This window comes from Orycteropus afer, unplaced genomic scaffold, assembly GCF_000298275.1.
Source record: "Orycteropus afer afer isolate SDZICR_OR568_19922 unplaced genomic scaffold, OryAfe1.0 scaffold00323, whole genome shotgun sequence".
Taxonomy (NCBI): Eukaryota; Metazoa; Chordata; class Mammalia; order Tubulidentata; family Orycteropodidae; genus Orycteropus; species Orycteropus afer.
This window is the reverse complement of record NW_006921910.1, coordinates 3,390,872-3,402,552: the sequence shown is the minus strand read 5'-3', so window position 1 is coordinate 3,402,552 and position 11,681 is coordinate 3,390,872. Positions and strand designations below refer to the sequence as shown.

The window sequence follows — 11,681 nt, the reverse complement described above, 5'->3', positions numbered from 1 at the left end:
TCAAACCCACCAGCCACTCCTCGGAAGGAAGGTTGGGCAATCCTACTTCCGTAGTGATACTGCCTCGGAAACCCAAGGAGGGGTCGCTATGAGTCGGATTTGACTCGAGGGCACATAACAACAACAACAACAATACCCTTGCCAGCATGTTATTTTCTATCTTGTGAAACTTTGCTATCAGTAGTGGGGTGAGACGGTATCTTGTTGTTGTTTTGATTTGCCATCTCTCTGATGGCTAATGATCGTGACCATTTCTTCATGGGTTTGTTGGCTGCCTGAATATCTTCTAAGGCTCAGCTCCAGGGTCACAAGAAAGAGGTGGAAAAGGAGAACACCCTTATTAAATGACATAATGGAGGCAGCAGTGACAAGGACAAGCCTTCAGTCATATTAACAGCTGACACGCTGGGCCCTTACTCCATGTTGGGATGGCCAGAGCACTCGGCATGCACCAGCACATTCAATTCTCCCTCTGCCCTGCACAAGGATGACGCTACCTTGAACCTCGCTTCACGATGAACAAACTAAGGTGAAAAGATGCTATTAACTCTCCACATTACTAGAAGACAGCAGAGTCTTTGGGTAGTGTGAACAGTTAAAGCACTCAGCTGCTAACTGAAAAGTTAGAGGGTCGAGTCCACCCAGATGTACTGTGGAACAAAGACCTGATGATCTACTTCCAAAAAATCAGCTACTGAAAACCTTATAGAACACATAGGGTTCTGCTCTGACATGAGTCATGAGTCAGAGTTGATTCAAAGGCAGCTAGTTTAGAAAAACAGTAAAGCCAGGCTCGACCACTAGGCCCTGAGCCTCTTTCTTTGTACACAACCAATTGCCTCAGCATAGCAGTGGTGTAATCGTGGAGCTGGCAGGGCCTCTAAGGCCCTTAGCCTCACACCCTGCAGGTAAGAATTTTAACTAATTGGCAGATGGCAGCTAACAAGGGTTTTCATAAACAGGTCCAGATGAAGACTGTACAAGTACCCGAAAAACTCACAGGAACATCAGTCCACACAGCTCACATGTTTATGGGGCTCAAAAGATACCAGTTGCAGAAGACAGGGTGTCCTTTTCCTGTTTTTCTCTTTGGTTGATTGCCTGCTTATTACCTTTTATCCATAATGGATGTTTTAATGGCTGTTTACATCCCTTAAAGGCACACAATCTGTAAAAGCCTTTTACCCTTCTTGGTGGTGATTTTCTGGACAGTGACAGGCTTTTAAAACTCACGCTGTAGCATCTGTCATTCTTTTCTTTGTGACTTCTGGGGCTTCTTCCCCCACTCCAAGATTATAAAAATTTGTCCTAATTTTCTTGTAGTACTTCATGGTATCTTTTAAAAATGTGTTTATTTCTTTAATCGGCCTGAGATTCAATTCATATACAGCATGAGGATAACTCTGCTTTCCTCTTACTAATGGACAAACAGATAGAAAGCCAAAGGGAGTGAAATGAGCAAACACAGCCCCTGCTTTCAGGGGATTAGAGTCCGGCAGGGACATGTGGTCAAATGTAAAAGGGTAGTCAGAAGGACAAAGCAGGCTCTAAGCAGGAAAGGGTGGCAGCGAGGTGACAGGAGGCTATCAGTTCACTGTGAAGTTCAACTTCAGTCTCTTGCAACAACTTAAACTCAATTATGTTTTCCTTGGCATCTGTGAAGAACTGAAGCTTAGGAAGAATTTGGAATAATCCAATGGTTTGCTTCTCCAGTGACAGTTTTGAGACTTAAGCCCTGCATATAAACCTGCGCTTCCCAGTTCTCCCTGTGGTCAGAGATGTCTGCAGGGCCTTTAAGACAGACTCCTGAGTTATCGGGCTGCCAATTCTGCACTCACCTCAATTTCCTAAGGAGCAGCTCTGAACTTGTTATTGACACTGGGTTCTGGCAAAGTCTCACTTGGGTAAAGGGCTCCCTGCCCAGTGATCGGTACCTAACAATCCTCGCCTTCAATGTCGTATTTCTTCAGGCAGCTACCTTCAGCTCAGAAAGAACATAGCGAAAACCCACCTTAAAAGCTGGTCTTAAGGGGAGGGCCAGAATTTCTGGAAAATACACAGAAATTTGAGAGGCAGAAAGGCCAAGGGCTCAAGCTAAGTAGAGAGTAACATTTCACTTCTGAGGAATCTACATGGCTAACCATGTAACAATTTCTCTTCCCCAGCTTTTCCAAGCACAGGAAATTTGTTGGGTATTGCTGTAATACTATCCACCCGGTTCCTCAGGCAGAATCTTCATCTTGGAAGATTCTTAGCCAGTGAGAAACAAAGAAACACTTCAGCCCTAAAATCTAGAGCACTGGTCTCCTCACAGAGGTACTTGTTCCCTCAGAGAGGGCTCTGGTTAAACTGTGGGCTCATGAACAAAGGTGTGCAGGGCCAGGCAACCCCTGGAGCAACCATGTCCTGGAGCAGATGGTGGGGTCTCAGCAACACCAGGCTCCAGCTTATGCTCCCTGAAGGTCGCCTATGGAGAGGTGACTCCCACATGCCCACCCCATCCCACCTGTGATGAAGGGATTCAAATCCCTACGGAAATAAACCAAGGCTAGTGTCCCTAGACTTGCTTTGGGGTGTCACAAGTGTCTGAATTAAACTGCATTTTTGAAAAACATACTTTACCCCTCAATAAAACTTTGAAAAAAACAAAGGCAATCTTAGTTATGTTTAAAAACTATAACAAGCTCGTCAAAATGTGTCAGAGATCAAGTGGCCAGCCCCCTGCCGGCCAGGATCATGTGCTGTGTGCAGCTGCGGGCAGTGGGCTATCAGTTTGAGAGTGGCATGAACACTCCACTCATTGGTTAGGCTGTAGCTTGCAACTTCCATTCTAACAGGGCTCTTTTCTGCATGCAGAGCCCTGCAGTGCAGATGCCTGTGCCCAATTAAAACCGCCAGACCAGTCCCTGAGGTTTCTGCTTGGCACAGATTTAGGTATAGTGTGCTTTTCTACGGGACATTAATAAAACTAAAAACCAAACTCACTGGTGTCGAGTTGGATCCAACTCAGAGCAACCCATCCTTGGCTGAGGCGGTATCACTACGGAAGTATACTGCCCAATCTTCCTTTCGAGGAGTGGCTGGTGAGTTTGAACCGCCAGCCTTCTGGTTAGTAGTCAAATGCCTTAAGCACTATGCCACCAAAGCTCCTGGGACATTAATAAGTGACTCAATTACTCGTCACTGAGGCTGCTACCAAGTAGGGTATAGACATATACACTAAGTGCTGAATAGCCTTGTCTAACTTTTATTCCTTATCTGTGATGAGGCATTCTGGTAGGAGTCAGGTACAGTATATTATATGTGATTCAACTTCCAGCAAAAGTTTCCCACTGAGGGGTACAAACCTAAATTGTAATTGAAAAGAGTTCCAAAATTGTAAATTGGGGTGGGGGGGAATGTTATCAGTTGCAGCCTCAATATTTTGTAACTGAAACAAATTAAAGACGCTAAGTCTGACATAAGATGGCAACTGTTCAATCATAGCTTCTGATTTCAAATTTCAAAAAGTTTTTTTGTTTGGGTCAGCTGGCTTTAAAATAAGAAATTGATATAAATACCAACTTTTAAGAGAGCTGAGTCTACTTATTTACCAGGACAGTACAGTACTGGCTGGTACATGGTACTCACAAGTCCACTGTTACATATTCTGTCCCAAAAGTTATGCTGGGGTTCTCCATGGGATTCCACTTAATACTTGAGTTTGAAAACTTCTGTTCTAAATGTCCTGGGATGGGGTCTGTTACTGTGCCCTCTCACAGTAAACTAAGGCTGCACAGTCCCCAAGTCCCCCACTCTGGAGCTGGCTGAGGTGAGCAGCAGTGCTTTCTTCCTTGACATTAGAAACCACACGGTCAAAGAATGAAATCGGGCCCCTACCTCACACCATACATAGCAATTAACTCAAAATGGATTGAACTTAAATGTAAGAGACTGAAACTATTAAAAAAAAACTCTCAGGAGAAAATAGAAGTGTCACTCTTTGTGGCCTTGGTTTCTCAGATATGACACCAAAAGCACAAATGACCAAAGACAAAATAACTGAACTTCATTAAAATTTTTTAAAAAAGTGTGCACTTCAAAGGACACTTTCAAAGTGAAAAGACAGCCTGCAGTATGGGAGGAAATATCTGCAAATCATAAATCTGATAAAAGATTAAAATCCAGAATGTATAAAGAACTGTAACTCAACAATAAGAAAAACAACTCAAATAAAAAATGGATAAAAGACTTGAACAGACATTTCTCTAAAGATATACAAATGACCAATAAACACATGGAAAGATGTTCAACATCATTAGTTAATGTTGTTGTTGTTATTTGCCGTCGAGTCGGCCCCGACTCATAGTGACCCCTCCTTCATTAGTTAATAGGGAAATGGAAATCAAAACCACAAGGAGATATCATTTAAGTCCCACTAGGAGCTCTGGTAGCATAGTGGCTAAGGCACTTAACTGCTAACCAGAAGGCTGGCGGTTCAAACCCACCAGCCACTCCTCGAAAGGAAGATGGGGCAATCTACTTCCGTAGTGATACTGCCTCGGAAACCCAAGGAAGGGTTGCTATGAGTCAGGTCCGACTCGACAGCACATAACAACAACAACAACAGGATGGCTATGATCAAAAAGACAGACAGTAACAAGTGTTGGCAAGGATGGAAAGAAAAAGGAATTCTGATACATTGCTGGTAGAAATGTAAAATGATATGGCTGCTTTGGAAAACAGTTTGATGGTTCCTTAAAAAGTTGAACATAAAGTTACCATATGACTCAGTAATTCCACTGGTAGGTACAGACCCACCAGAAATGAAAACATATGTCCATGAAAAGAAACTTCTATGTAAATGTTCACAGCATCACTATTTCTAATAGCCAAAAAATGAAAACAACCCAAATACCCATCAGCCAATGACTGGATAAACAAATTGTGGCATGTACATACAATGGAAGATTATTCAACCACAAAAAAGATTCCTGAAAACATTATGCTAAGTGAAAAAAGCCAGTGACGAAAGGTCATATATTATATGATTCCATTTGCATGAAATGTACAAAACAGCCAAAGCCTATTAGCAAAAAAAAAAAAAGTAGGTTAGTGGTTGCCAGGGGTAGATGTCTTGCTAATGGGAATGAATGGGTTTCTTTCTGGGGTGATGAAAATCTTCTAGAATTAGTGGGTGATAGTTTCAGCTTTGTGAATGCATGCAAAACCTCTGAAGTGTACACTTTAAACAGGTAAATTTTATGGCATGTGATTTGTATTTCAATAAAAATTAAAAACAAAACCCCATACTGGAGCCAAACAGGGCTCCGTGGGTCCACCCTGTCCAATATTAGCTCCACTAGAGGTGGAACACATTTGAAACAATTTCAGAGAGAACGCTGATGGGACAAAGCTTAAGAGAAACACTTCCTAGAGAGCTCCCGCCTGTAGAAAAGGCTAACAGATCTTTTATTGTTGTTGTTATTTGCCGTCGAGTCGGCCCCGACTCATAGCGACCCCTCCTTGGGTTTCCAAGGCAGTGTCACTACAGAAGTAGGATTGCCCAACCTTCCTTCTGAGGAGTGGCTGGTGGGTTTGAACCGCCAGCCTTCTGGTTAGCAGTTAAGTGCCTTAGGCACTATGCTACCAGAGCTCTTTTAGGCCCTGTTTATTCAAATCCATTTGTAGCTCCAGCCCAGTGGTTCTCAACAGGGACAATTTTGCCCTCTAGTGGGACATCTTTGGTTGTCACGACTGGTTTGATGGAGTGCTACTGTCACTAGTAGGTAGAAGCCAGGGATGCTACTGAATATCCTACAATGAATAGCACAGACCTCACAACAAAGAGTCAGACAGCCCAAAGTGGCAGTAATGCTGAGCCTGAGAAACCCTGATTTACCTACTGAGGGGTTTGCTGCTTTCCTAAACCCTTGCATTTACCATACGTAAAGGCCTACTTGGTAACAGTGACCTCAAATACGTCAAAACTGCTCCAAGCAACAGAGCATGCCCTAAACCTGAGTCCCTGATGCAGGCCAGCCCCAGGCCCACTGCAGGAAAACCTGTCTCAGAAAAGCAGTCCAGGGCTTTTCATGCTCAGACCTGGGCAAATCTGAGGTAACCAGGGAGACCTCCTCTCCTCAAAGGGCCAGATCTTAAGTAATGAATTACACGTTCAAATGGACACTTAGCAAGTTTCATCCTTAAATTGCAAATCAAAGCATTCTTAAAATGCAGTATTTCTTAAAATACGAACCAGTAAAGGACATCTGAAAGATTTGCATAAGGAATGGGAATTTTTCTCACATAAAGAAAGAATATGAAAAAAAAAAAAATTAAAATAGGAAACTGTTGTTGACCACATATATTGCTGGTATATACTAAAATATACATCCTATCTGTAAGTACCACCTTTTTCCACATGGTCCCTCCAAGTTCAGTGCCCCAAGGCTACTGCTATCACCAAATTTCCAGGCTGTAGTTAGCATTCTAAGAAAGGCTCAGCTGTCTTATATTCTGAAATACTTCAAGAATGTTGTATTTTAAACACAGTTGAGCATTTAAGACCATAACTCATATGTTCTTTCCTAAAAGGTAAGCCTGGGAAGGGAATGAGAATTCTGTCCTATCTTCAATACATAAAGGAAAACAACAAAATATAAATTACCTGAAGATCCATCATCCAGAGATAACTATTCCTACTATTTTGGTGTAGCACTTTCTATAATTTTCCAAGGCACACGTACCCACATAAACATTCTTTAGAAAAATGGGACCATATTCTACATACCATTTTATGACCTGCTTTTTCTATATAGTAAAACACATATTTATTTTCCCAGTCAGTCTGTCATCGTCCTGGCAACATGATACTCAATTGCGTGGCTGCATCATTCATGTTTTTTTTTTCCAATTTCCTTCTGTTGGATATCTAGACTGTCTTCAGTATATTGCTATTACAAACAATTCTAGAGTGATCACCTTTGTGCCAATCTCCTTTTCTGCAGTTGCCTGATTTTATTCTTTTTCATACTGCCAGACTGTTTTTCTTGAAGTTTCTTGACAACTCACCCTGCCACTAGCTGCCCAGGAAGGCTATCTCTCCACCCAGAAGGGAGTGCAAAGCTGCTCTATTAAACTTACTTCTCTTGGAGGAAGGGGTCTTGCCTCAGTACCTAGGCAGTGTACTGAGCTTGACTATGTGCCTTAAGATGGCAATATCCCATCATGGCAGACTGATCTTACCCCTTAATTAATCGCAGGTTATAAACCAACAGCTCAACAATATTCTATGCCAGGTGTCTGCTTTGTTTCTAATCTACCCCTAACCCAGCTCCATCCATTTGGACAGAAACCTAATTTAAACACCTACAGGCCATTTTTGCTTAACAAAATGCCTTGTGTGAAGTAACACCCGTATGGCCAGTCAATCTAACTTAAGGCAAATCTGCTGATGAACATGCTGTGTCCACACGTTGTCCCTAAACCAGGGTGATGTTCCTCCATCTTCCACCTTCAGGGACAAACTCCAGGCCACCTCTCCTCAAAGCTGAGGCCTACATTGGTTTGCTACCTTGTGCTTTGGTGGTTATGGGTTTGCAGACAAGAGAAAACCCCAGAGAGGAACTTACGTAGAAATGAAAATGCAAGAAGTGGGCCAGCACCCTGGGAGCCACACTGGGGAAAGTGGCCAGGAGCGTCTGGAGGTAGACCTCCAGATCTTTCTCCCTCTTCTCCACCAAGCTTCTTGAATTTTTCCCAATGATCTTTTTGGGTGGTAGCAGATTTTTATCAATCTTCCTTTCAGCAACAAGCTGTAAGAAAACATAAGCATGTCAACCATAGGCTGAGAGGCGCTGGGCCTGTGCAAGATTGAGGCAAACAGCCTGAGGATGGGCACCTGTCACAACTTCCACAACTCCTCTTAGCAGCACCACTAGGGTCACCGGTTGAGCTGTGCATCTGGGATTTGGCCTCTTCAAACTCAATTAGTATTAGAAATACCAAAAAAATTCCAGATAAGGGACTTCATCTAGAAATTCTGGAGACATTCGCAAAAGTAATACTTCTGGCCCCCTAAAAACGCCATCTTCCAAACCACAACTGCAAAGCAATCAGGGTGGGAGTGTATCTTTAAAATATTCATGCTGCAAAAGATGCAGAGAAAGGCAGCTCCCTCCAAAAGCAAAGAGAGAAATGAAACCACAGTCAGATACTAAAGTACAGGTTCTGGAATAGCTAGTCAGGTGGAACAAGTTCAAGCCTATCCTCTCTCTTAGAAACTGTCCCAGCATTTCACATCCAAACTAGTCTCAAAAACTGAGTTCACATATGCTTCTCACAGACTGTCTTGGGCTGGGGTTGAACTCCTCCGATCTATCAGCTCTCTGGCCACTTACATTAATGAACTGGTTTATTAAAGAAGTGAACTACAGGCACGAAGCCTGTTCTGTTCTAAAACTAATGTGTGGCACAATGGAAACTTGGCCTAAAAGTTGTCAAGTCCTAGAGATACAGGCCCCCAGCTCCCAAGGATTACCTTTTCATGCAGGTCATGGAAGTTGCTATAGCGGTGCTTGACTGTCCACTCGTGGTTGCCATCAGTGACCTGGATGATATAAACCTAAAAGGAAACCAACAGCCCTTGTAGCAAGGGGGGCCAGCTAGCTCCAAGGATCCGCCCTTACCCTGCCGCCAGTCAGGCTGCCCGGCCCACCAGCCTCTGCACCTGAGCCTCGCTGAGTAGCAGGGTCCCCTCTCAGCTTCCTCACCCTGCCCCAACATACACATAACCCTAGCACTAGCACCGGCAGGCACAAGGGACAAGCCTGTGGCTGCATCCATCAATGAAGAATGCAAGTGCCACCTCTTTATTGCCTGCCTCCAACCAATTTAAAGCCTAACCCAATTTGAGCATCAGGCAAGGCCATACCTTCCAAAGAAGGCAGAGTAGGGCCAGGTATGGCAGGACCAGCTTTTCTGCTATACTTCTTTCCAGGTGCTCTGATTACATCTTGGAAATAAGTTCTTTCCCAACCTTTTTAACTGGTTCATGGCTGCGGTTTCTGCTACTGAGCCAGGAGTCGAGGCAGTAAGAAACCGATGGGGGAGTCAGTGATGGGACATTATACCCTAATAGGAGGCAATATGGCTTAGTGATTAAAGATATGGATCTTGAAGTCAAGGAAGACTTGATTCTGCCATTCTTTGCTACGGGACCATATGCAAGTGACAACTTCTCCAAGCCTCAGTTTCTTCATTTAAAAATTAGGTAGATTTAAGGATCAAATGGAATCCCTGGGAGGTACAAATAGTTAACAAACTTGGCAGCTAACCACAAGGTTGGAGGTATGAGTCTACCCACAGGTGCCTCATAAGAAAGAACTGGCTATATCCTTCTGAAAATTAAGTCACTGAAAACCCTATGGAAGACACATCCACTTTACCAAATGTAGGGTTGACAGGAGTTGGGAGTCTACTTGATGGCAACTAATTAAAGGATCAGATACGGTAATATGTATAAAGTGCCTTGTGCAGGGCCTGACATGTAGTAGGTGCTCAGAAAAAAAAGTTGGGTTAATAATATTCAGCTCCGCAGACTCAGAGACAGATGAGATAGGGTTGGCCTGGATCACCACCTCCCCCCACACTCATCCACCAAAGGGGCTCAACCCCACAAGAACAAGGGCTGATGGATGAGAGCTTGGTCACCCATCAGTTCAGAGACCTCACCCTTCACCTGGAGCAGGCCTCCTGGTCCTAGTTTCCCACCCCTCTCTGTAGCACAAAGGGAAGGGGGAGGGAAAAATAAGGAGCTCTGCTGAAGCCTCCAGCCTAGAGGAGCAGCCATTTCTCCAGGACTAGAGCCTGTTGCTTAAGGATCTGCCCCCAGCTCCTCTTTCCAGTTTTGCAGCTTCCTTTTCCCTGTCCCCAGGAAAGCTTAAAGAGCCAGAAGAATGGCCCCCAGGAGGCGGTTAGGATGGGAGCCAAGGGGGTAGGCAAAGAGGCACAGCAGGGCCCAGGCCCTCTCAACCACTCCCCATCTTACAGGAACAAAGGACAGGAGACTAAGAGGTGTTCAGTGCACCCCTACCCCAAGACCACTACCTGCCAGTCAGCCCAGTAGTCCTACTTACCCAGGAGGAAATGCCCTCCCAGTCTGGAACCCCCTATTTTCGGCCTTCCACCTCCCCCATAGCCTTGAAGTAAAATAAGTGTGTGTGCGTTTAAGTGTGTTTATGTGCGCACGCTGTGCGCTTGGTTCACTGCCTCCATCTCACTGCAGCCTAAAGGGATAAAGCCTCCTAAGATTCCTGGGCCCTGTACTTCAGTTCTAAGCGCCGATTCCCCCATTTCTGAACCCCACCCTCCCCTAGTCTCGTTCGTGCCTGACGCCCCCGCTCCCCGCCGGGCTTCGAGCCCCAGATCGCCCCCTTACCTCTCAGCACAGATCTCAATCTCAAACCCTGACCCCAGGCCCCCAGTTCAAGGCCTAGTCGCTCCCTCTTTCTTTACGACCTGCGGTACCCAGAGCTCTTTACTAGATTCCACCCATTAGTGAGCCCCCTCCCCAACCTTCCCCTCCCGGACCCCCTATTACGGCCATCCACGTAGGCGCTCCCCTCCAGGCCAGAAGGCTCTAGAAAGGCATCCGGCCCATCACTGGACCCCTCCCCAGACGCGACTGTTATCCCCAGATTCCCCCCAACCCTAGTCTCCTTTTCCGATCGCGTACCCCTTCCCAAAACCCCTTCCCCGGTCCTGGCTCCAAGACCCTCCCAGAGCTGCGGAGTCCAAACCCCCTCTCCAGATTCCACCACCTCGGGCCCCCTTCTCGCAATCGAGGATCCCCCTACCCGCTACTCCCCGCCGTGACCCCCTCCCCAGTCCCCCGACTCAGTCTCCTGATCTCAGAAACCACCCCTGGTTCAGACGCCCTCGCCCCCAGCACACCGTGTACGTGTCCACGAGCTCGGAGCCCACGACGCGCGCCTCCTTGGCCGGCTCGGCTTCTCTCTCGAGCCCGAAGCTGCGCGCCGCCGCCGCCATCTTTCGGGTTCCACTGCTGCCGCCGCCGCCCGACGCAGACTGGCAGCAGCGGGGGCGGGGTCAGCGTCCCACCGCCCCCCGCCCCTGCTGAGCGCCGCGCCGCCATCTTGGCCCTGCCTGCTTCTTCCACTCTCGCCTTGTCCCCAACCCCGCCCCATCCCGCCCCTTCTGTGTGACTGACAGCAGCCTCAAAACTCTGCGCATGCGCAGATTGCTCGGGCTCTCCCGATTGTGTAATCGGAACTGGTGTGGCACCGCCCACCCCCGTCTGTAATGGCCGGGTGGCTCCCAGAGAAACTGAGCCCCCAGGTGGGGATAGCTCTGAGCGTTGTCCTTCGGTCCCGGGGGAAGGAGGACAGAAGGTCCTGTGCTCTTTGTGCTATCCGAAGCAAGTCATTGCTTCGCCTAGCCTCAGTTTCCACCCTTGGAAACCAAAAGTACCCCAATCTACTGCTTTCTGGAAAAACCAAAAAAACAAGCTCACTGCCATCGCGTCGATTACGACTCATAGCGACCCCCCCATTGGGTTTCCGAGGCTGTAAAATCTTTGTGGAAGTAGATTGCTTCATCTTCCTCTCACGGAGCAGCTGGGGGGTTTGAACCACCAATCTTCTGATTAGCAGCCAAATGCCTTACCTACTACACCCGAC

The 11,681-nt window shown here is 46.3% G+C and overlaps 1 protein-coding gene across 1 annotated transcript in view; it reads right to left on the bottom strand.

Annotated features, from left to right (window-relative positions):
- NISCH (nischarin) overlaps positions 1-11,031 on the bottom strand; it is a 39,399-nt gene extending 28,368 nt beyond the window's left edge. The window contains exons 1-3 of the mRNA XM_007952054.2: positions 10,936-11,031; positions 8,522-8,605; positions 7,614-7,796 (exon numbers count right to left, since the gene is read on the bottom strand). Of these exons, the coding sequence (XP_007950245.1) occupies positions 7,614-7,796; positions 8,522-8,605; positions 10,936-11,031 (363 nt within the window). The remainder of the gene's footprint in view (positions 1-7,613; positions 7,797-8,521; positions 8,606-10,935) is intronic.
- Positions 11,032-11,681: the final 650 nt, after the last annotated feature.